Here is a 26,173-nt window from a genome sequence, read left to right on the forward strand (position 1 = left end):
AAAAGGATCTCCTTTATATTAAGGAAGAGATTCTTTTGATTATTATGTAAGCAAATAAATTCATTTAAAATCGATTGTATATTTATTTTAATTGATTCTATCGAAATGGGAAAAATAATAATGACAATGATGATGATGACGATGACGATGACGATGATGATGATAATGATGATGATGTTCATAGAGGATTATAATTAAAATAAAGTCATTATTAATTATAAAATCGAAAGATAAAAAATAAAATGTAGAGACTGTCTATTACATAAGAAAAGAGAGAGAGAGAGAGACAGAGACAGAGACAGAGAGAGAGAGAGAGAGAGAGAAAGCAAGAGAATAAAAGAAAAGTAAAAAAAAAAAAAAAAAAAAAAAAAAAAAAAAAAAAAAAAATGTTTAAAAAATGAAAACGAGACAGTGAAATGGAGATAGAGACAGTCGGGTTCCTTTTGTAAAAGGTACGTTGACCTCGGTCTCCCTGATGTCTGCGAAAATGGACCAAAATATTCGGTATCTCGCTTGCATTTATATATATGATACTAAATATATATACGTAAGATATATATATATATATATATATATATATACATATTCAAACGTATACCACAATGAAGAGAGAGAGAGAGAGAGAAAGGGTATCAAAAGTTAATGTCGGCCGTATTTAGAATATCTTCTCGCTTTTATATTCTTATACGGTGTCGACGACCGACCGACGGATTCATAAATGGCAATGCGGAAAAACCGCGCTAAGCTCGCGGAACGGCCGGTTTCATTGCCACAAGAGAGAAGTGTTTGTAATTTATAAGAGTGGAAAAGAGAAAAAAAAACGGGGAGAGAGGGAGAGAGAGAGAGAGAGAAAAGGTGAAGAAGAGAAGAAAGACGATATTAAAGCGAGAACCATAGTCATTCTAGTTGGCGAACGGTTCCACGTGGGGACGAGCCTCTTTCACGATATATTGATGATTATTATACATACATAAGCACGTATGTAACTACACGTAAATACGTAGGTATTATAAATATACTGGGTGAATCAAAACAAACGTAATAAATTGCTTTTATTTATAAAGCAATAGAAAATGATAGGCATCGTATCATCGTAAAATTATTAATAATTTACGATTGATTATTAATTAATGCATGAATTAATAAATAAAAAAAAAAATATATATATATATCTATATATACATATAAATATATTAACATAAGTTTGTTGTAACAGTTTATATTTGAGTCACCCTATATAAGTGCGTAGAGAGACATGCGTGAGGTATATACATATATACACGCACATATATATACATATACACACATATATATATATATATATATATATATATTCATGTGTACGGTATGTAACCACATAGGTACGTGCCGTTAGAGAAAGATGCATGTAATATGTTGCGAAACGGTTAGCCGCACAATGTCGGGGAACTCGAAGAAGAGCTAGGACATGATGACGAGCCCTTTTCCCTCTTTCCTCTTTCCTCTTTCCTCTTTTTTCTTCTTCCTCTTCCTCTTCTTCTTCTTCTTCTTCCTTCTTCTTCTTCTACCCTTCTTCCTTTTCTTTTTCCTGTACTACTATCACTCCTACTACTACTACTACTTAGTAGTATACCACTACTAACACTATTAACATCACTATTACGTACTCCTACTACTACTACTACTACTACTACTACTACTACTACTACTATTATCTGTTAATGTATTTCATAGCAGAGCGAGAACGTAACCGAAGCGAAGCCGTGTTTATGCCATTGCACTTCCGGCTGGAAGCCAGAGATCGAGCGGCCATGTTTTCTATTTTTTTTTTCTTTTTGTTTTTTTTTTTTTTTTTTTTTTTGTTACGAACATCGATTTTATTTAGATGCCGGAAGTAAACAAAAAAGCAAAAAAAAAAAAAAGGAACGTTCAAGGGCATACTTTTTATTTCAAATATATTTATAGTTTTGATATCTTTTATCGATAAATCTCGAATGGACATCTCTTTTTTATTCTTAATTTATTTTTGCAAATAAATTATTCTCTCTCTCTCTCTCTCTCTCTCTCTCTCTCTCTCTCTCTCTTTCTCTCTCTCTCTCTCTCTTTTACTCTTAGTTTAATAGTTTAATAATTCTTTATCGCTATCGTATATTTTAATGTTATATAATTTTTTATTGAGATAAATTATATATATATATATATATTATTAATTAATAAATTATGATCTATTCATTATTTATTATCAAAACCATTTATCTAAACTTTATCATAACTTTCGATGGTATATAATTAAAACGACATCGCGACATCGTCGTATTAAAGACGAAAATTGAATAAGATTTTCATATCGACCGGTTTTCAGCCTTCGTCCTTCGTCCTTCGTCCTTCGTCCTTCAGCCTGGTTGTTACTTGTTGAAATGCATATAATACGGCGAAGAAGTCGAATTAAAAGGATATGAAATATTCAACGGTTCCACAAATAACACCGCGAGGAACGTAAATAAAAGGACTACGACGAGTCGTGTTTCTAGAAATGCAATAGAAGAGAAACACCCATCTATAAATAGGGAAATTAAATTAACCCATCGTTTTCTCAGACTACGTTTCAAGATTTATACGCGTGAGAAGTTAGAATGACTTACAAAAAAAAAAAAAGAAAGAAAGAAAGAAAGAAAAAAAGAAAAGAAATATATATATATATATATATAATTTCTGGCAATATTATTATAACGACGAATAATATTATTATAACGACGAAATATATAAGACGAAAAGAGAAATGCTTCAAACGAGGATAATAAATAAAATGCAATGGACATGTAATATATAAGAAAAGTAAAATAATCAGGATGTATCTGTATAAATAGACGATATGTAAATATAAGATATTGTACGTGTGCAGTCTGTTGCATGATAAGATGTACCGTGTATAAAAAAAAAAAAAAAAACACCACGAAAAGAAAAAGAAAACAAGAAAAAAGAAATTATTTTAACATTTAAAACAGATAAAAAGAAAAAAAAAATAAAAAGGAATAAATTCCTTTCTAAAATTATAAAAACAACAACAACAACAACAAGAGAAACAACAATAATAATTAAAATTTATAAGAATACGTCGATTTAAGTATCGACATTGAAAGATCAATCGAATTTCATTGATAATCGATAATTGAAAAAAAATATTAATGATAAATATAATAATAGAAACTTACAAACGAATCTATTTACACAAATGAATGAACTAACGTACGTACGAACGAACGAACGAACGAACGTACGAAATGAAAGTCAAAAAGTAAATGTCATGAATTACGTTTTCTAACGTAAGGTAAAACGTAAAGGTCTCGAATAAGCGATCATCTTAGAGATGATATATAAAACCAGGCGGTTATGGTAAAAACACGGAACGACGTTTCCAACGATGTGGATCGGTGAGCGTTAACTTCTCACCAGGTACGGGATGATGGATCGTATGCGTTGATCGTACGATGTTCTCTCTCTCTCTCTCTCTCTCTTTCTCTCTTTCTCTTTCTCTCTCTTTCTCTCTCTACACGATGATGGATCGTACGTATCTACCTACGTACATGCATACAACATACCTATAATACATATAATACCTAAATACGTGTACGTTAACCCTTTTACGTATTCTCGGTCTCAATGACCGACTATAATCGGGAATTAACGTAAGAACGAACGAACGAACGAACGAACGAACGAAAGGAAGAAAAGAAAAAAAAAAAAAAATGAAAGGAAAATAAAAAAAGAAAAAGAACGAAAAACAAACCATCGAAGAAAGAAAAAAAAGAAAGGAATAAGAGAGAGAGAGAAAGAGAGAGATAGCAAAGATCGTACCTGTTTTACCTCTTTCGAAATGATCGTCCTCCCTTCCTCAAAAAAAAAAAAAAAAAAAAAAAAAAATAAAAAAATAAAATAAAAAAAAGAGGGAAGTTCGAGTCGAGTGTCTGTTCTATGTAACGAAAAGGGTGCACCCTGATGCTTCTTGAAGGAAAAAGAAATAAAAAGAAAAAGGAAAAGAAGAAAAAGAAAAAGAAAAAAAAAAGAAAAAAAAATAAAGAAAATAAAAAAGAAAATAATAATAAAAAAAAAGAAGAAGAAGAAGGGGAGAAAGGTTCGATGGAATAAATGTTGGATGGTATAGGGAACTAGGGGTAGTATGGGAATTGGTGGGAGAGGATTATCGGGAGGGAGGGGGGAAGGAAGGAAGAGGGATAACCGTTACGACTTCTCGACTCGCACCTGTTCTCTTACCCTCTCTTTTTCACGGCTCATCCTACGATCCACATTGTACACTTTAGTTTAGGGCTTACCTAAGGAACCCTAAAGCGAGAGAACCAATATAACGTCACTTTATGGATTAACTTAAATAACAGTTTAAATCCTTGGCAAATTCCTTCATAACAATTGGATATACATATATGTCCAATATATATGTATGTGTGTGTGTATGTAAGTATATATATAAAAAACGTAACGAGAAAAAGTTAAGAAACAAAGGGAGGGGGGAGGGGGATGACGGGGGAAGGAAAAAAAAAGGGAGGAAAAAAGAGGAAAGTGAAAAACTTTTCTTCGTGAATTTTTTTGGGAGACTTTTAAAAAGAGAAAAAAAAAAGAAAGGAAGAACGAACGATTGCGCGAAGAAAAAAAGAAGAAAAAAGAAGAAAAAGAAGAAAAAAGAAATTCGAAGAAAAATCTCGCGAGCAAGTAGTCGACAATAAAAACACGATGACCTCTCTCTCTCTCTCTCTCTCTCTCTCTCTCTCTCTCTCTCTCTCTCTCTCTCTCTCTCTCTCTCTCTCTCTGTCTTTCTCTTTCTCTTTTTTCCTCCGTCGAGGAGAAAATTCTCAAGCATCGTCGGTTGATGGGGCTCGTCGAGAAGAGCCAGCAAATTCGTTCCTTATCCTCGAAACGTGCCCCTTGAAAAAAGAGAGAGAGAGAGAGAGAGAAAGAGAGAGAGAGAGAGAGAGAGCCGACTCTTGGACGCCAGAGAGATTCGAACCCGTGGAATGCGAAGTAGCACTCGAGAAGAGACGAATATAACGCGTGTGTAACACCAACGCTCGATACCCCGATGGTAACCGAAACATAAACCAGACGTTGAGCATCGCGTTAGACCACAAAACTTAAGTAGGGAGGAGGGATAGGGGCTGAGACTGAGACTGGACTTTAAGGGGTGAAGGGGAATTGAAAGGGAAAGAAAGAAAGGGAAAAGAAACGTTTCGATTCGATTTCGTTTATACCAGAAAGAAATGGATACGCGATACTTTCACACGTTGATAAATATAATAATTAATTATGTCTCATTAAGAAATATGAAAATCATATATTTGAAGATAGACATAAAGAATATATAAATGAGATTTAATAATAATTAATTCGACGATTATGAACTTTTTAATTGACACAAAATATCCTTCGTTTTTTTTAATTTAACTCCTTAATCATTTTAACAGATTTACATGTCCTTCCATTGTATTCTTTAATTTTATTTTCTTACGGTATGAATTTTCGATATACGTAAATAGCCTGGATTGTTTTTGAATTTGACGGATGAAACAAATTTTGTCACAGTCTGTATTCTTCTACCTTCCTTTTTTCTTTTCTCTTTTTTAAAAGTGTTATTTCATAAAAATCAATATATTCATTTCTAATATCGTTTCTCACTTATCAGATGATTGATTTAGAATTAATCGTTGATAGAACTAACTGAAAGAAAAGTTATTAATGTTTTCATTAAATTTTACTCCTATTAAAAAAATATTTATACTTTTAATTTTTTAAATATCAAAAAAGAAAAAAAAAATATATATATATATACATACATATATTTTTAAAAATTTTTTAAATAAAGTTTATAGTAAATCGTGAGTTGATCGTTTGTAACCGTACGTTACAACTAATACGTTAAACACATGTTCGTTTAATTATATTCAATTTATAGTAGGATTACAAATAATCACTTAGTTGAAAAGAGGGGGGTGGGGGGGGGGGGGGGAGAAAGGAAGGGAGAAAGGATTAAATTTGATAACTCGTTTTTACCTTGGGCTTATCGTAAATGAAAATATTTCATTGAAAATGAAAGAGAGGAAGAGAGAGAAAGAGAGAGAGAAAGAGAGAGAGAGAGAGAGAGAGAAAGTCAAGAGATGTTTAAGACGATTCGTTTCGATCGTTTTACATCGAATCCTACGTTTTATCGTCGTAAGTGGGTATTTAACTATAGAGTAGAGAGGGGGTAGAAAGAAAGAGAGAGGAGAGGAGAGAGAGAGAAGAGAGGAGAAGAGAGGAGAGAAGAGGAAAGGAATCTTTTGGTCGTTCGCCGATCGGTGGGTTGTAATTACATCGGCCGACACGAATTTTGCAACGGGAGTTCGGCTAATTTGTCTTTCGTACGTAGCCATATATATTATTTTGCGAACAATTTCGACATTCTATAAAGAGTACCTTCGATCTTTTGCAAAACACAAAACGCAATAACCGATAGAATTCTACAAAATGAAATTTCGTTCGAGAACGTAAAGAAAGTATAATGATTTTTCTTTCTTTTCTTTTCTTTTCTATTTTTTTTTTTTTTATTCATTCATTTATTTACTTATTTATTTATTTATTTATTTATTTATTTATTCTTTTTCCTCAATTATTCTAACCTTCCTATCTGAGAATAGTAAAGAGAACGTAATAATATTTTTCCCCAATGTTTCTAACACTCGACTTTTTCTTTTTTTCACAGGGACATTCTACGGAAAAAAAAGAAAAAAAAAAGAAAAGAAAAGAAAAGAAAAGATTTAAAAAAAATTCTTTCCGAACAAATTCTAAGATTTATCGAAGAAGAAAAAAAAGAAAAAAAAAAGAAAAAAAAAAAAAAGAAAAAAGAAATCATTCTCATCGAACAAACAAACGATCGTCTAATCGTAAATATTTTTTTTCTGTTTTTTTTTTTTTTTTTGGAATTCCAAACGCATTTTCAAAGAACAAATCTAAGAATAAATCGTTCGAAACAATTGGAAAAAAGAATATACGATTGTCTCGTGGTTTTCGTCGAGGATGAAGTAAAGTACAAGTGAAATGATGAAGTTAGAGTGGTGGGTACAAGAGAGATTTGTAAGTATGAAAGCGCAAAGATCCGTTATCGCGAGCCACTTAGGTAATGAGCTAGTAGTACTTAGTAGATAGTAGGGACAGAAGAAGCAGAAGAAGAAGAAGAGGAAGAAGAGGATGAAGGGAGAAAGAAAAAGGAGAAGAAGAAGAAGAAGAAGAAGAAGAAGAAGAAGAAGAAGGAAAAATGTCTTTTCATAATAGACTCGGTACGATCGTTAGATATTCATCCATTCGTGTTGTTATCATTCGTACTCTCGGACGATGACGACAACACAACAAAACATCGTCGTCATAGTCATAATCATAGTCATATAGTCATAGCCGTTGTCGTCATCATCGTTGTCGTTGTCGTTGTCGTCGTCGTCGTCGTCGTCGTCATAGTGTCATAGTAGTCGGCGATGACAACGAGTAAGGCCGCACCCCAGGGTGTCTCTGAAGAGTCTACCAACGACAATGGGCCGGGAGAAGGGCCGGGAGAAGGGCCTGGGATTCACCATTAGCGTGTCGCTTTTCGGAGCACGTCCGAAGGCGTACAGAATGGAGGTCTTCGCTCGTAACAATGCCATATACTTGCCGACGTTGCTGACTAAAGCGGTGCTTTCAAAAGCTTTTTTCTTTTTCTTTTTTTCTTTTTTTCTTTTTTTCTTTTTTTCTTTTTCTTTCTTTCTCTCTTCCTCTTTTTTTTTTTTTTTCGTCAGGTTGTACATTCTTCGTAAGGATGAACGAGAACGAGCGCAGGTAGAAAAAGAAAGAGAGAGAAAGAGAAAGAGAGAGACGGGGGGGGGGGAGGAGAGATAGGAAGAGGAGAATAAGCTACGATCGTGATAAGAACGTTCAAAAATAAAAGCGAGTCCGATCGATCGTGTCTACTTATCGTTGTACCACTAAAGATGGGAAATTTCAACGAATTTCAACGACCGAGATAAAGAGAGATAAAGAGAGAGAAAGAGATAGAGAGAGAGAGAGAGAGAGAGAGAATAAGTAACGAACGTGATAAGAACGTCGAAAAATAAAAATGCACTTATTATCCTTAATACTACAAAGACGAATATTTTCAATGAATTTCAATCGATCGATCCGCCATTGTCGTTGTTTGTGTTATCGAAATTTTTTTCTGTTACTTTATTTATTTATTTATTTATTCTGTTTTTTTTTTTTTTTTTTTTTTTTTTTTTTTTTTTTTTTTTTTTATACGAGTTCTAATACGTGCTCTAATACGTCTTTCTACAAAGAGATCGACTTTCATCTTACCGCAGTCAAAAGAGAGAGAGAGAGAGAGAGAGAGAGAGAGAGAGAGAGAGAGAAGAAAAGAAAAAAAGAGAAAAGAAAAAGAAGAAAGAGACAACGGGTACGATGGCAGACGCGACGATAGAATTTCAATCGCATGGGACCTTCGACGACTACTACTACTACTACTACTACTATTAGTACTACTACTACTAAACTAGAAAAAAAAAAAAAAAAAAAAAAAAGAGAGAGAAAAAAAACTTCGGAAAATTCTCTCTCAGGTTTCTGTGCCTTGGAGGCCTCCAAACAAACACGTGGAATTTCAAAAACGATTTTTACAGACATTCCCTACAAGGGGACCTTGTTTTCTTTTTTCTTTTTCTTTTTATTTTTTTTTTTCCACATTCTTCCTCCTTTTCCCTCCTCCAACCAGTCCCGCCCTCATACTCCTCTAAATTCTCTCTGAAATACTCTAGAAATGGATAAGGGATTGTAAATAATAGGGCCAGGGCCAGTTGATATAAGCTCGCATGATAACGACATTGGTGGGAGTATATAAAAAATTAAAAAGAGAAAAAAAAAAATAGAAGAGAAAATATATAACAACCGGGATCATCGGTTATCTTTCCGGTTGATAAGATAAATTTAAATTAATGTTACTTAAACATTATACTTTTACATTAACGAAGTTTATCATAAGAGATTTTATTTTCTCCAAAGAAAGGGATCGATCGCGATTCGATGAAATCACGATTTATAATTACCAATATCATTAGATTTCTAAACGTTCTAATTACCAATTATCACGACCTCGTTTACTATATCTATATATGTATATAGATACACAGATGCATCCATATATATATATATATATATATATAGGGTGTATCAGAAATAGATCATCAAACTTTAAGAACATATTTTACTTTTTGTAAGGATGAAAAAAAAAATAAAAAGAAAAAAAAAAAAAAGAAAGAAAAGGATCATACAAAAACATAAATCCTCCGAACGTTTCCTTTTCCAAGTTATATAAATATCTGGTTTTTTCTTTTTTTTTTTTTTTTCTTTTTCTGCTTCATTTACGTCAGACGTTTTTTATATGCATCGAACAATCCGTGCAAGGTCGATACGAGATAAACGCGCATATATGCGCATCAATGCCAAAAGGAAATCATTGTGAAATCGTAGTTTATTTCTTTTTTTGCTTACTTTTAAAAAAACTAAATTTCCTATCTATTTGAAAATTATTTTTAAAGCCTGTTATAAAAAAACAAAACAAAAAAAAAAAATAGAAAAAAGAAACAAAAAATTGTTTATAACTCAAAAAGAAAAGATTTCCGGATTGAAATGTTTCTACAATTATATTCTTTTTTCTTTTTTCTTTTTTTCTCTTCTCCATACATGCAACGAGTAAAGAATTTTTCTTAAAATTCATCGATCTATTTCTAAAACATCCGATTATTATACATTATCCACATATACAAATAATCGTATGTATAAATGTATATAAAATATATATATATACATATATACATACATATTTTAGTTGCGTCACTTTTATTAGATATTAGATACTTTATTATAAATATCGAGCAATTAATTTAAGAAAATGGAAAAAAAAAAAAAAACATATATATGCCAATTAATTTTCATTACATTTCTCGTATAAAAGACTTCTTTTTTTTTTTTTTGTTTTTTAACGAATCGTGAGTTTCTAGTTCATCTACCGGCTGTTACGAAATAAAGAAGAGAGGTCACGCTCGACGAACTTCTCGATCGCATCTTGAACATCTCATAACATGTAGAGGTATCTTCTACTTTTTCATATCGTACTTTAGTTCTTTTTTTTCTTCTTCTTCTTCTTCTTCCTTTTTTTCTTCCTCTCTTTTTCATTTCATTCCATTTCATTTCATTTCATTTCATTTCATTTCATTCCATTTCATTTCATCCGCATTGCATCGCTAAAAAGGTTGCCGCTTCGCACCTGTGCGTTTTGCCGCCTATCACGATTGTATTCCTTTAAGACTACGTATGTAGGTGTTATATATACATACGTGTATATATATATATATATATATATATATATATATATATGTACGTAAGAGGTACACAGGACGTGAATTTTTACGTTCCGCATTCACTCTCAACTCTCCGTGAGAAGAAACACTATACAGAAGAGATACAACCGATGATGTATCGCGAAACTCATTGATCTCGTGCTGGATACGAGACACCTACTTTCGACTATATACTTATATATACGTGTGTGTGTGTGTGTATGTATGTGTATATATATGTATGTTGTATATAAGTATACGTATAATGTGTATGTACGCATGGATGGCTGAGAACTTATTCCGAAGGAATAATCTTGATCGTTGGTTGTGTACGCGGAGAGCGTTGAAAAAAAAAAAAAAAAAGAAAAAGAAGAAGAAAAAAAAAAGAGGAAAAGAGAAAAAAAAAGTGTGTCGAGGATTTGGCGTTGCGTACGCGTGACATACCAACGACGTTGTTCCTTGTCTTTCACTATCTTCTATTACTTTTTACTCGAAAGAAAAAAAAAAAAAAAAAAATGAGAGAAGAAGAAGGAGAAGAAAAAAAGGTAGACCCATAATTGTTAGCCATTTATGTATATATATGTCTATGTGTGTCAAGAAAAAAAAAAAAAATGGGGATTTAATAATCACTAAAAGAATTTTGTTCGGTTGGTTTACTGTCAAAAATATGTTCGTCAGCTTTTTTTTTCTTTTCTTTTTTTTTTTTTTGTCTTTCTTTCTAAACAGACCACCATTTATTGGTGTCAATATTTCTAAGCCTTTTAATCGGTATATATATATATATTTTTTTTTTTTCCTTTCTTTTTTCTTAAATAAATTTCTCGATATTTATAATAAATGGTATCAAAGTACGTAATAAAAGTGACACTACTCTGATACAATTAATTATTAATTACCGAACGATATATTCGTTACAAATGGTTGTAAAAAAAAAAAAAAAAAAGAAAAAAATAGATAAATAAGTAAATAAATAAATAAATAAAAAAATAAGAAAGAAAAAGGTTTGAGTATAGAAACGATACCGACGACGACAGTACGGCGATCCCCGGAAAGCTTTCACGAGGGTCACGAGGTACGTTATTGCATGGTCGATCGTTCGAAATGGGACGGCTTTTCTTATTTCGTTAATTAATTACGGATCCTCCGTTGTAACGGCGGCCAGCCGGCCGTCGGCACTCTCGAAAGTAATCGAACTGGATTCCAGGGCGTCAAACTCGCACGATAAGCGGTTCCCTTCGCTTGGCTCATCGTTCATCGGTTAACGGCCTCGCAAAGTAGAAATTGTACATATAATATATATACATATATATATTTGTGTATGTATACATGGCATACGTACGTATACACACACACACACATATACATATATATATATATATATGTGTGTGTACAAAACGTGGTTGATCGCGTAAAGGTAAAAAACAAAAGAGAGAAACAAGAAAGAAAATAAAAAAAAAAAAAAAGAAGAGAAGAACGGAAAAGAATGAAAGAAAATATTTTTACCGATGTCCCTGATACGACGTCTTGACGAGTTTAACAGCAAAGAGGAACTGTATCGCGCAGACCAATAGGCAGCACAGGTTCAAGGACAGAGCGAGGGCGCATAAAGCCAAGGTCACCTCGTAGACGATCGTGTACTCCTCCGGGCTGATTAGGCTACTCGGCGTGACCGTCAATGGTGAAATCTTCAATAGGAAGATCAGGGAAAGTAGAGCGAGCAACAGAGATACCAAACACAGTAATCCAAGGCTCGTTAACATCTCCTTAACGCCTGCCTCGTGGCATCTATGATTTCTCGACAATGAGGATGACCACGAGGCGTTAAGAGGTATGACGGTTGGTCCAGCGTGTCCGATTTGTTGTTGGACGGCCTGTAATGCCGACTGATGAAGAACAGGTGCTGGGGAAGGTGTCGTTTGGCTAGGTAATCTAGATAATCTCGATATATCGAAGCCACCGTTCGCCTTCGGTCTATCCTGATGAATCGGCAATTGAACACCGACGACCGTCTGACCTGGCACACTCGACAGATTATTATTATTATTATTGTTGTTGTTATTATTATTGTTATTCTGTCCGTTGACATTGTTACTGGCACCAACTACCGGACTGACACTGTTAACCGAATGCTTAGACGTCGACAGGGTTGAGAGATTAAGGGCGTGAGAGTGATTGAGCCGTTGCGAGAGATTATTAACGCTTAACTGCGAATGATTCAATGGATGACGATGAGCCGAGGAAGGTGTCGTAGCTGCTTGATGAACGTTCGACGATCCTGTCGTCGTTTGTCTTTGCGACGTTTGATGAACCAATGATTCGTAAACGTCGATACCGTTCGTCCGAGCAGAGTTTGATGACGTTCCACGTGCGATCGTACCACAGCTACCGTTGCCACCGTAATGTTGTTGCTGCTGCTGTTGCTGCTGCTGTTGTTGTTGTTGTTGTTGTTGTTGTTGTTGTTGCGGTTGCTCCTGTTGATTGTGCTGATGGTGATGATGGTGGCCGGCGTGCAACGAGCCAGAGCTCGTCTGATAGTCATTGTGGTGATGCCTGGAGCCCGCTGATGACGGTTGCCCCGTCAGGATATGCTTCAGCATTACTCGACGCTGATTTCACGGGCGGAAGGCTGTCCTCTCGTTTAACACCTTACATAGTGTCCTGTCTTTCGATTCAAATTATTCTGCTTGTCACTCTCTTTCTCTCTCTCACTCTCTCTCTCTCTCTCTCTCTCTCTCTCTCTCTCTCTCTCTCTCTCTCTCTCTCTCTCTCTCTCTCTTTGTCCGTCTTTTTCTTTTTCGTTCGTTCTCGATCTCTCAAGGTCGTCTCTACGTACCCGGGCTCAACGAGTTGCTACATAGGAGGTCCACCATGGCGACGACGTGGATTCGCAATGGTAACCCTTAAATGTTGGGCCACTTTCTTTCAGGAGAGGGACTACCGCTTGAGGAACGCCGATCTGATAGGAGAAGGAGGAGGAGGAGGAGGAACCAGCGATGTGGATGATGAGCTTCGAACGACATCGGCATCGTACAACGAAGTATTACGCTAAATTCACCCTCTCAACCTTCGCCAATCCAAACTCCCACGCGTACTCCTTAAGGTGGCTGCAATGTCGGTCCACTTCCGTCTCCCCTTTCTAATACTCTCTCAGCCGGCATAGCTTCCGAGATCGTGTCGGCCCTCCTGGAACAGATCGTAGAAAATTATTAATGGACCGTTCGAACACCAAAATAAAGAGAAAAAGAGTCAGAGAAAGAGAAAGAGAGAAAGAGAGAAAGAGAGAAAGAGAAAGAAAGAAATAGATGGATTAATTTAAGACTCGAAGGACGAAGAAGGATATTAATAAATAATAGGATTTTCTCTCTCTCTCTCTCTTTCTCTATCTATCTATCTATCTATCTATCTCTCTTTTCTTTCATTTTGATCTGTTTTAATCGATCGATCAAACGAAATCTCTCGTATTCGTTTATTCATCATAAAACTTTTCGAATTCCTGATATACAGGAGTACGAAATAAAAAATGGACATTATTAATTCGTAAACGTCGAAAGCAAAAAAAAATTTAATGATCTCTATCTTCGAGTAACTATTAACATTTATACGATCAATAATTTTATTAATCATTGAAAATTATTATAATGAAATAGGAAAGATCAATTTACTGATAAATCATGATCGTGAAAAATTTCACTTTGTTGACGCGTATAAAAACTATTCTAAATTATATCTGCGAATTATACGAGAATATTGGAATTACGTTGGCGAATAATCCGATAAATATACTATCCTCCTTTTTTTCTACCTTTTCTTTTGGGGGTTGGAAAATACCAAAACAAAAACAAAAACAAAAAAAAAACAAGGAAAAAAAAAAGAAAAAGGAAAAGAGAATTTAGAAAAATGAATTGGACGTGTGTAACTAACCGGCGTCGTTTAATTAAATATTAAATCATTTGATCGACGCTAAATTGGTCATAAATTCGCGATATATTAAAGGCGATGAAATAGAAGAAAATGAAGATGAAGATGAAGATGAAGAAGACGACGACGACGAAAAAGAAGAAAAACAAGACGAAGACGAAGACGAAGACGAAGACGACGATGATGATGATGATGATGATGATGATGATGAAGAAGAAGAAGAAGAAGAAGAAGAAGAAGAGGAGTTGAAGAAGAAAGATAAGAGTCGAGAGAAATAAAGGGAATATTAGCGTCTTTTCACCATTAACGACTCAACAGAAGAGATACGTTCTTCGGTCACCTTCGTTCTCGCACGTATTATCGCTTTCTAGCTAACGGCTTGACTCTTCTCTCTCTTTCTCTCTCTTTCTCTTTCTCTTTCTTTTTGTCGAAGTTGCTGCTGTTACTGCAGTTGCTGCCGTTCTTCACCGCACATTTGCCTCCTACGGCGAACGTATACGTATGGGAGGCCTCGCGCGGGTCACGCGAGCTTCTACACCTACACGTTAACTTCTTTATCTATATATACAAATGTATACATACATATATATATATATATATATATATGTACGAACATGTGAGTAGGTAGGTGAAAAAATGTATGTTTATATATATATATATGTATGTATGTATGTATATATATATATAACAATTCAATAAAATACTAATTGAAATGATTTCTATAAGTACGAGAAAAAAAGGTTGTCATACGTCTGAATAATTATATAAGTATTATGTATATCGTTTGAAAAACAAAGTAGGAAAAAAAAGAGCAAAAGAAAAAAATAAAGAAATGGCGATCGATAATCGATTTTTTTTTTCCACAAGCGAAGGCTATCCTCACGTAGCTCAGGAAGTTAATACCACCCACTTAGACCTCGCGAAGAACGTATGGTCTTTCTATTCATAGTGCACACGGTAAATATCCTGAATCTATCTATGTATGTAGGTGAACCTTTCGATCGATTAGAAAAATTCACGCTGCACGTATTTGCGCGTTGTATTCGTTTTCTTTTTATCTCTTTCTTTCTTTCTTTTTTCTTTTTCTTCTTTTCTCTCTCTCTTTTTTTTTTTTTTTTTATTTACTCACAATTTCTCTTTCCCCAGTAACGTTTATTTTATTTATTCGTTTTTCTTTCAACGATGATACGTCGATCGACTTATTTTTTTTTTAATTTTAAAGAGATTTTAAGGGATGAAATGAAAATTAAAAGAAATGAAGAGAAAAAGAAGAAAAGCAAAAAAAACGAAGAAAGATTGAATTAATGAATCCTTTTAACGATGTACGAATAAATATGAGAAAGAGTTGTAAAAGAAAAAAAAAGGACAAATAAATAAATAAATAAATAAATAAATAAATAGATAAAAAAATCGTAAAATCTTTCTATTAGATCGTAGCTAAATATTATTATACTTGATAGATATAATGGAAGAAAGGACAAAAAGAGGAAGAAAAAAATGTTTTCCAAGGAATTAATTTTGATAAAACGAATGAGAATAAACGAGTATATACATACATCACGCACAGGTGCGTGGGTGTGTGCGTAAGCACACTGAAGTAAATTTAAACATTGTGTTTAAAAATATTAGACGAAAAAAAAGAAAAAAAAGAAAAAAAGAGACAAAAAAAGAGAGAGAGAGAGAGAGAGAGAGAGAGAGAGACAAAAAAAAGATTGAAAAAAAATAATCCCGTTAAAAAGAATTAGAATAAACATATACGCATAAGCACATATGTATTCGAAAAAAGAGCTCGTCTATATATATATATATATATAACTCCGGAAATTCGATCTTACATTTCGCGAAATCATTCTTTCCTGTATCCTACCGAGGGATCAAGATGTGCGATCACTCGAGTCGAGCAGGATCGGTTATCAAGACGACGAAGACGAAGACGAAGACGAAGACGAATAAAACGAAGACGAAGACGAAGTCGAAGACTAAGACGAATAAGACGAATAAGACGAATAAGACGAAGGAGACGAAGATGACGATGAGAAGCACGAGGAGAGTGAGGCTGTTGTCAATAGCCAGACTTGACTCATAGAAACGGGTTCCGCTCGCATTCCGGACGTCCAGCCTGCTGGTCACGGTGAGCACGTCCAAGCCCTCTCAACCAACACACACATACACGCACACATACACGCACAATAAAGATAGCGACAGAGGAGAAGGACAGAAATATATATATATATACACATATACATACATATATATATATATGTATGTATGTATGTATGTAGGTACGTATGAATGTATGTATGTAGGTGTATATATATATATATATAGATATAGATATGTACACATATCAAGTGTATACGATCCCAATGAAAGAAGACAGCAAGAGCAGCATAACGCGCGAGCGCAAACGGTACAGTGGAAAAGCGTGTAGTAAGCGGCTCGAATCAAGTCCGAAAGACTTTCGTAATAAAACGGTGCCCTCTCATCCGCTATTTCAAAGACCAAAAATAGTAACGCTACTACGTCTTTAGGATAAAATTAGGTATTTTGTTTTCTTTTTTTTTTTTTTTACTTTTCTTCTTTTTCCCTCTTTCCTTCCTTCTTTCTTTCTATTTTTTTTTTCTGTTTTTCTTTCCTTCTCTTTTCCAATTTTTCTTTTTTTTCTTTTTTTCATTCTTAAATCATCTTTCGTAAGACTTTAGACGCCTCATGTGTCTTCTCGAATAATACGTTTGTTACGTCATACAAATTAGTATTATGATTAATGAATGTGGATATATCCTCATATACGATGATTGATTATATATATATATATATATGTGTGTATGTGTGTGCGTGTGTATCTGTGTCGATTAATTTCTAATTAAGTAACAGCATATATGTTATTTATTATATTAAATAATGTATACATATATATATATATATATATATATATATATAGAATTATAAATAAATTTCTTATATCACATCGTTTTTAAGAAAAAAGAAATATTTTCAATTGGTATTCAAACGTGATATCGTTTTAAATCGAAGAAATAAATAACAACTCTCGATTTTAATATACCTAAGATATTATATAGTCGTCTTATTTATCTTATCTAATCTAACTATCTACTTATCTATCCGCTTTAATAATAATAATAATAATAATAATAATAATAATAATAATAATAATAATAATAATAATAATAATAATAAAATAATTGAAAAAAAAGGAAAAAAAAATAAACAAAGAAAAAGTTAAAAATTAAATTAAACCCAAACTTCTACGGATACCTTTTGATATGTATTTTATTGGAAAACTGGTTTTTGTGGGAGTCAACAAACCGTTATTAGACACGTTAGATGTCTCGTAACGATTCGAGATCTATCGCACGTGTAATAATCGTTTAAGTGTTAATCGTACCGTAATTTTATGGTTCCAATGACACCCATCAACGTTGCGGTTCATTCACAGGGATCATTGCTCCCCCTTTTTTTTTCTTCTTTTTTTTTTTTTTTCTTTTTATTCTTCCCTCCTTATCGACTTCAAAATTGCACGGAAAGGTAATTTTGTTTGAATAAGGTGTTTTGGACCGTATAAATGTACATACATCCATACACACATACACACACACACACACACACACACATGTATATATTGTATACGTATATACAAAACGAGTGCGTGACACTAATTATCATTCAGTGATGAACATCTCTCTATCTCTCTCTCGCTCTCTCTCTCTCTCTCTCTCTCTCTCCTTCTCTCTCCCTCTCTCTCTCTCTCTCTCTCTCTCTCTCTCTTTCTCTTTTTGGATCAACGTAGCGGAACGACTTTTGTTATTTTCGATCGTGATACGCGAATCGGTCCTCTCTTTTTATGGGAAAGGGAATGTTCATTTTACACGACCCACATATTCAACGAACTATCATTATACACGGTAACGTACTAAAGGTTATTAACTGAAAGCGAAAAACTCGTCTCTTGTGAGAACGTAATGAAATGGTTTATAATTTATTCTTTAAATGCCAGAGAAAAAGAGAAACAATTATGTATACATATAAATATATACATATATAGGCACATACACATAGACAGAGTATTAAAGAATAAGTGGGAAATATTTTAGTGGATGGTTTCAGCACTTCTTAAAAAGAATTAAAAAAGAAAAAAAAAAAAAGAAAGGTTCATACATGTACATATTTTCGAAATACTTTACTAAAAACATATGTGTATATATATATGTATATATATATATATATTTATTTATTTATTTATTTATAGTATACGTGTCTATACATGAATATATTTAGAATATTTAAAAAGTTTGTTAGTAAATTTTATGAAAATTGTTAAGACGAAAAATTTGCAAAATGAAAATTCATCAGGAAATATTCACGATTCATATATTGAATTAATATATTGGATACATAATGTATCGGATATGAATTTATATTATTATTATTATTATTATTATTATTATATAGAAAAATGAAGTAATTTAAATTTTTATTGAAGTCGACTGGGGAGGGGAAAAGAAAAAAAAAAGAGATAAAAAAAAGATGAATAAGGAATCTGCAAGAACGATTTTTCTTTCGTTCTTTTTCTCTCTTTCTTTTTTTTTTTTTTTATTTTTTTCATTATCTTTTATCTCTTTCCGACGATTGATAAGAAATGGAATAGCAAAGAGAATCCTGTGTTTTCTTACACGCGACGCTTCGTTAAAATTATTACGAGCTTATGCGCCACGCAAGGTTTCCTCGTTTTTCGATCTCGAGCGAAGTCCTACATACACTCTTATCCAATTTCAAAAACTTTCCTATACCTCCTGTCTATATCTTCTCTTTTCTTTTTTTTTTCTTTTTTTTACTCCAATTATTCCCACTGCAATTTTTGTTTTTTTCTTTTTTCTTTTCTTTTTTTTCTTTCTCTTTTTTATTTGCAAAGACCTCGGGTAAGAACATTAAAAATTGAACGAGCACGTTTCAACCGAGTAGGTAAGGTGAGATAACAAAATGGTCTTGTTTGTACGGTTAATAATAGAAACGGGATGTTTGCAATTGAAAGGAAAAGAATATTACTACAATTCGCGCTTAAAGTTAATAATAATAGTAATATTAATAATAATAATAATAATAATAATATATATATATATATATGTAACATATATAATTAGTATTATTATTATATTATATATATTATATAACGTTTATATAAATAATAATTAAATTAATATAACTCTTCTCACAAATATTTTTTTATCACGAATTAATATATATATATATATATATTTTTTTTTATTTTAATTATAAATAAAATCTACAAACAGATAAATAGATCGATCCGATAATTTGAAAAATGCAATAATACAGAATTTTAAATCGATTTCTGTAAAATCGTATTAAGTGAATAATCTCCTTTTTCAGAAAAAAAAGTACATATATGTATATGTATATATATATATATATATATATATATATATATATATATATATACATTTATTTTATAGTTTTATTATTAGTAAAAGCATATTTAGGAATTAATATGCATGAATAGCGAATAATCCGAAGAATGCAATCATATAGAATTTTAAATCGATTTCTTTACCATCGATGATCGAGTTAAAGAAGAGAAGGCTTCCCCTTTCCCTCCCGCCCACCTCCCCCACAAGCCATACGATCCATAAAAATAGCATAACAGTGATATATGGATCGCATAAGGAAAAAGAAGCCATTCAATGTAACACCTTTCAATGAAATCGTATTAGTAGAATGAAAAGAAGCTAACAAAAAAAGATAACAAATAAATATATATTATTTTCAATTCTATTTATTCGATAAGTAAATTAGAAAAATTTTTAATAATAAAAATTATCCTTATATATATATATATATACTAAATGATTATAAATAATTAAACGTCAAATTAATACTCATTATACTTTATTACGTAGTTAAATATTTCAAACTACTTACTCGACAAATAACAGACCCCCCGATATAATTTTTATCAAGAGAATCGTCTATCCGAGCGAGTTAAAACTAGGCTATCGAGAATACTATAACAGTAAATATAATAGTTCGAACGTTAAACCACTATTCAGTGTAGCAGCTGTGTCCTCGAAATAATCGAAAGAGTTTTCTATTTATAGGCAGATATATGCGTATGCGTGTATGTGTGTGTGTGTGTGTGCTTTCTTTGCGTAAAGACGATAAGAAAGAAAAATAAAAGAAAAAAAAAAAAAAAAAGAAAATTCAAAGGAAATGCGTACTCATTTTTTTCATCCTTATTATTATTATTATTATTATTATTATTATTATTATTATTATTATTATTGTTATTCTTTTCCTGTTTTTTTTCTCTTTCTTTATTTTTCTTTCTTTCTATCTATCTGTCTATTTATCTATCTATTTTATATATAGAAAAGGAAAGTTCGAAGGAACGAATTGAAAGTAAAAGTTTCTCAAAGGAAATAAGAAAATGGATGGAAAAGGAGAGAGGGTAAGAGAGGGTAGGAGGGTGATGGATAATTAATGAGTTTACAAGAACTAAGGGAGAAAAATTCTTCTGCTAATCTTGGATAAAGACTTTACATCGGAAATTCGTCCTCAATTTTTTTTTCTCAGAAAATCACGCTTTGCAAATCCGCGCTTTTCCGACAAAATTCTTTTCTTCAATTTCCTTTTTCCTTCTTCTTCTTTTTTTTTTTTCCTCTTCTCCTTTACAAAAACAAGTAAATATTTTGTAAAGAGATTTTGATATTTAAAATCGTTCGAATTGTGTTTCTAAAAGGTAATGAATTTGAATTTCTAAAATCGTCATCAGTGTAGATTCACAGGAAGGTTAATGATTTTTCTTTTTTTTCTTTTTTCTTTTTTTTTTTTTTTTTTTTTAAATCGAATCGATGAATTTACGGTATGTACAGTTGCAACAATAATAACAATGACAATAATAACAATGATAATAATATGATAGCTTGATGAATGATGGGTTTGTAAGAATTATGATAGAATAATCCTTTATAGCAAATTCTTGAATAGATATACAAATAGATTCACAGGAAGGTCAATGATTTTCCGAACGGATCAATGAACTTGTAGACAACAATAAAAATAATAACAACGATCACAACAACAACAACAACAACAACAACAACAACAACAACAACAACAGTAAAAACGACGATGATGACTACGCTGAAGATACCAAAGATTACAAGGACGAAGTGAACTACGACGACGAGGACTACGACGACGACGACGACGATGAACAAAAACAAGAAGAAGAAAGAAGAAGAAAGAAGAAGAACTACTCGAAGCAACTTCCGTGACGAAAGAAAGAGAAAGAGAAAGAGAAAAAGAGAAAGAGAGAGAGAGAGAGAGAGAGAGAGAGAAGCAAGGTCGTTGCCTAGATAACAGTTGCAAGGTACAGTTGCCTCGCATGCCTACAACACCAAGAAAGAGAGAGAGAGAAAGAGAGTGTACGTGCAAGGAAACGAGAGAAAAAGAGAGAGAGAGAGAGAGAAGGGGTTGTATTATCGGTGTGAAATCTTACAATCTTTTTTTTTCGCTCCCTCTCTCTCTCTCTTTTTGTTTATCTCTATCTCAGTCTGTCTTTCGTTAACCAGTGGTACGAATAACATTAAAAGAATAAGAACGAAGTGATGTAAGAGGGATGTATCTACTGGTAAGGGCCACTTCCTCGTAATCTCCCTCATTCTTTTCTCTCTTTTTTCGATCGTATCCATAGCATAAGAGTAAGAAAGAAGGATATAGTGGAAAGAGAGGGAGGGAATAAGAGAGAAAAAGAAAGAGAGAAAGAGAGAGAGAGAGAGAGAGAGAGAGTTATGCTATGCGGCGATCCAGGTTGGGCCTGGCTGAATTTAACGTGGCAGGTGCCCGCTGAATGGACAGCGCGAGGCCACCATCTTCCCTTTTCTCTCCCGCCTTTCGTATTTCGCTCCTTCTACGGTCTTCCTTCTACCTACCTAACGTACTTTACCTTCTCTTCCCTTAACTTTCTCCTCTCTCTCTCTCTCTCTTTCTCTCGCTCTCTCTATTTAAAATTATCTCCCTAAATCTCTTTTTCTATTTATATTTTATCTATCTTCTTCTTTTTTTTTTCTTCTTCTTCTTTTTTCTTCATCCTTTTTTTTCTCTTCTCTCACTTTCCTTATTAGATATCAACAAAGCTTAATGTATAATAATATTTTTCATAAGTCATATTTAATCTGATTAATTCACGAAACTTGATCAATTTATCATCTCTGTTATTTTTTATTCAATATTAATTTAAAAGATAGATATATAATATATCGTTGATTAATTCAATGAGTAATGTTAATTATAATGTAAGATAGATAAGAAAGATAGATAAATATATGAAAATTTATTTAAATGCATTGTTCTCTTCTCCTATATTCCAATATAATTATGAGAATATGATTCTCTCTTATGTATGATCTTCTTTTTCTCTAATGTATCTTTTTTGGGTGGTTTTTTCTTTTTTTTTCTTTTAATATGTTTTTTTTTTTTTTTTCTTTTTCTATATCTTAATTGTAGCTAAATGCGCAGATAGATATGTTGCTTAGAAACAAAAGGGGTAGGATAAGAAACAAGTTCTAATATCTACAGACAGAAAGTCTCACGGCCTTTCTTACTACGGGAGGGAATTTCTTCTTCCTTCTTTTCCTCCTCCTCCTCCTCCTCCTCCTCCTCCTTCTCTTCGCCTTCTTCTTTTTTTACCTTCCCTCTTGGCTTCCGCGACGACTTTGTTTAAAATCCGCGAATGTAATTTTGTGAAGCTTGGTTAGGTCGCGCAAGTGAGATAGAAAGAGAGACAGACAGAAAGACAGACAGAGAGACAGAGAGGGAGAGAGAGAAAGAGGATTCTAAAGAATCGTGGGAAAACGTGCTAATGTCTACGGCAGATCGAGTGATCTTTTAGAAGAAATGATTTCCCTTTAACCTTGCTTGTTTCAATTAGCTTTAAAACGTTGCTTACACAACAGCTTTGACGAGTCTATTCAATAAAAAATTTACGACGAATTTTCTCTACAAATTTTCTCGAAAAATCTTTTCGTAAAAATAATTCAAATCAAATCTATAAAATCCTTGAATTATCTGATAAAAGAAAATAACATGGTACACAAAGTTCAATCGATGATTTAATTATTTAAGATCTATGGGTGAAACAGATCTAAGCGAGACAGGAAAACAAAAATAAAAATAAAAATAAAAATAAGGAAAAAGTGTTAGCCCTTAAATTGTCATTGGAAATCGAAGAGTTAAATCCCTCGTAATCTAAATATGTATCTCTCGATTACATCGTAAAAAATATCAAAATATTATGATTTACATTTAAATTGCAGTTTCATTCTGATTTTATGTTTGATTATCTGAATCAATATATTTATTCGATCGATACATTTCGTTTCGATCGAAATAAAATCAAGGTAGCCGTAATATTAATGCCGTGAGATAAAGTTTGTACGTTGAGAGTGGTGAGAGAGGAATAAACAAAAAAAAAAAAAAAAAACAAAAAATAAAAAAAAAAAAAAAAGGAAAAAGAAAAGAAAAAAAGAAAGAAAAAAGGAAAGAAAAAAGAAAAGAAAAGAAAAAGAGAATTAACGAGAAAAGTTTAGCAAAGAGTTTCCTTTTCTTATTTACACGTCTCCCGTTAACGAAGTTTCTACATCGATGATTCGAAGTATGGCAGAAGAAGAAGAAGAAGAAGATGAAGAAGAAGAAGAAGAGGCAAAAGAGGAAGAGGAAGAATAAGAAGAAGAAGAAGAAGAGACGTACAACGGTGGTTTTGGGTCAATACAGACAGGCCAGTGTTTGACGAGTTTTTATCACCGACAACTTTCGGAATAAACTCTTTTAGTTTTCGAAGGCGTAACGTGGAAGACACGGATATCTTTTTGGAAATAAGTACATACATATACAAACGCACACATACACATATACACAGATGAGGGAGCACGTATATCTATACATATATACTCACGTATACACGATACTCTCTCACTAATATACTATACGTGTATGAGTGAAAGGAGGAATCGGCACTACACGAAATCGAAACGATTCGACAAACTTCGAAGAAAATTTTGAAGATTCTTTTCATTAGCGAATTTCTAATGAACGATCTTTCCGAAAAGAAAATAAGATCATGTAATAAATCTCAATTCTCATTATTAGTCGTTGTTGTTGTTGTTGTTGTTGTTGTTGTTGCTATTGTTATTGTTGTTGTTGTTGTCGTCGTCGTCGTTGTCCTCGTCGTTGTCGTTGTCGTTGTCGTCGTCGTCGTTGTCGTTGTCGACACGCCCCAACACCGACCGATGCTGAAACGAGTCCTTGCGGTTAATACGCGTCTTCGTAAGAATACGAAGCTCGCTATGTGAGCTCATGGCGAATCCAGTCCTCCGATATGCGCGATGATCACGAACGTAACCATGTAAATCTATGTATAAGTGTGTATATGTCTGTATGTGTATATATCTATCTGTCTGTGTGTGTGTGTGTGTGTGTGTTGTGAGCTCTCTGAACGAGCAAGCGAGTCCCATGCGTTTCTAATAACGCGTAGCTCGACAAATTTCATCTTGCCCTTCCTTAAAAGAATCCTAACAGAAATCTAACTTTAAAAACGACAACTCAAGAGAGCCGGTTAAATCCATTATCTTTTATATTTTTTTTCTTTCTTCTTCCTTTTTCTTTTTTTTTTTTTTTTTTTTTTTTTTTTTTTTTTTTTTTTTTTTTTCGTTCATTCCTATCACATTCTTCGAAAACAAAAATTAATTCATTTACGTTTTTTAATATATAATATAAACATAATAAATATTTATTACAGTTTGTATTAATATAAGAAATCGTAATAAACTTCCTTTTTTTTCTTTTTTTTTTTTTTTTTTTTTTATACTAACGATTAATATATAATACAGATGAATCAATCTAAATATCTCGATAGTTGCCATTATTTCTCTCTCATCCGATGTCCCTCCCTCCCTTCCCTTCTATCTTCCCGCTATCACACTAATTATAGAGATAAAATATAAAATGATGTCTTCCTATTATTGGATATTAAATGAAAAAGGGAAAAAAGAAAAAGAAACAAAGAAGGAGAGAAAAAAGCTGAAGAGAAAAAATTTACAAAAACAAATAAACGATTCACCATTAAAGTTTTCATTACGAAAAAAAAAAAAAGAAAAGAAAAAAGAAGAAGAAGAAAAAAATAAAGAGAGAGAGAGAGAGAGAGAGAGAGAGAGAGAGAGAAGTTTAATAAGATAAAATATAAAACAACGTGGGTTGTTGTGTACACTCATTCTATCGAATATTAAAAATGATTAAATAAATGGATATATATATATAAAAACAAAAACAAAAAAAAAGGAAAAAGGAGAGAGGGAAACATTTAATCGACCTTCAAAACGTTCATTATAGATAATAGTGAACGAGAGAGAGAGAGAGAGAGAGAGAGAGAGAGAGAGAGATCTCATGAGGGAAGGAAAAATAAAAATAAAAAAAAGGAAAAAGGAAAAAAAAAAGAAAAGAAAAAAAAAACAAGGATGGAGGAAGGAGGTAGTTGGGCTCGATAGTCGCTTATCAGTTCGTTTCGATACGGTATACCGCGAACTTTAGCACAAGAACGGGCTAAGAGAGATCGAATCGAATCGAATCGATTTGTCGTGCGCATGTCGACTGTACAACCTGTCGAGAGAAAGACACAGAGAAAGAGAGAGAGAGAGAGAGAGAAGGAGAGAGATAGAAAGAGAGAAGGAAGAAGAAGAAGAGAGAAAAAAGAGATAAAAAAAAAAAAAAAGATTTCTTTCGAAAGAAATTCGTAAAGCGACGAACAAAATACATGAGGCCCTTTTCGTGAAGAATCTTCACGA

At 32.8% G+C, this 26,173-nt stretch overlaps 1 protein-coding gene across 5 annotated transcripts in view; it reads right to left on the bottom strand.

Annotated features, from left to right (window-relative positions):
- LOC124956475 (myb-like protein Q) overlaps positions 1 to 26,173 on the bottom strand; it is a 42,171-nt gene that overhangs the window by 10,072 nt on the left and 5,926 nt on the right. For 2 of the 5 annotated variants that reach the window (XM_047512334.1, XM_047512335.1), the window contains exons 2-3: positions 14,599 to 14,835; positions 11,883 to 13,562 (exon numbers count right to left, since the gene is read on the bottom strand). In XM_047512334.1, coding sequence (XP_047368290.1) covers positions 11,883 to 12,976 — 1,094 coding nt within the window. In that variant the 5' untranslated portion in view covers positions 12,977 to 13,562; positions 14,599 to 14,835. Of the gene's footprint in view, positions 1 to 11,882; positions 13,563 to 14,598; positions 14,856 to 26,173 lie in introns of all 5 variants that reach the window. The other 3 variants (XM_047512330.1, XM_047512332.1, XM_047512333.1) reach the window with 2 other exon arrangements.

Source organism: Vespa velutina, chromosome 22 (assembly GCF_912470025.1).
Source record: "Vespa velutina chromosome 22, iVesVel2.1, whole genome shotgun sequence".
Lineage (NCBI taxonomy): Eukaryota > Metazoa > Arthropoda > Insecta > Hymenoptera > Vespidae > Vespa > Vespa velutina.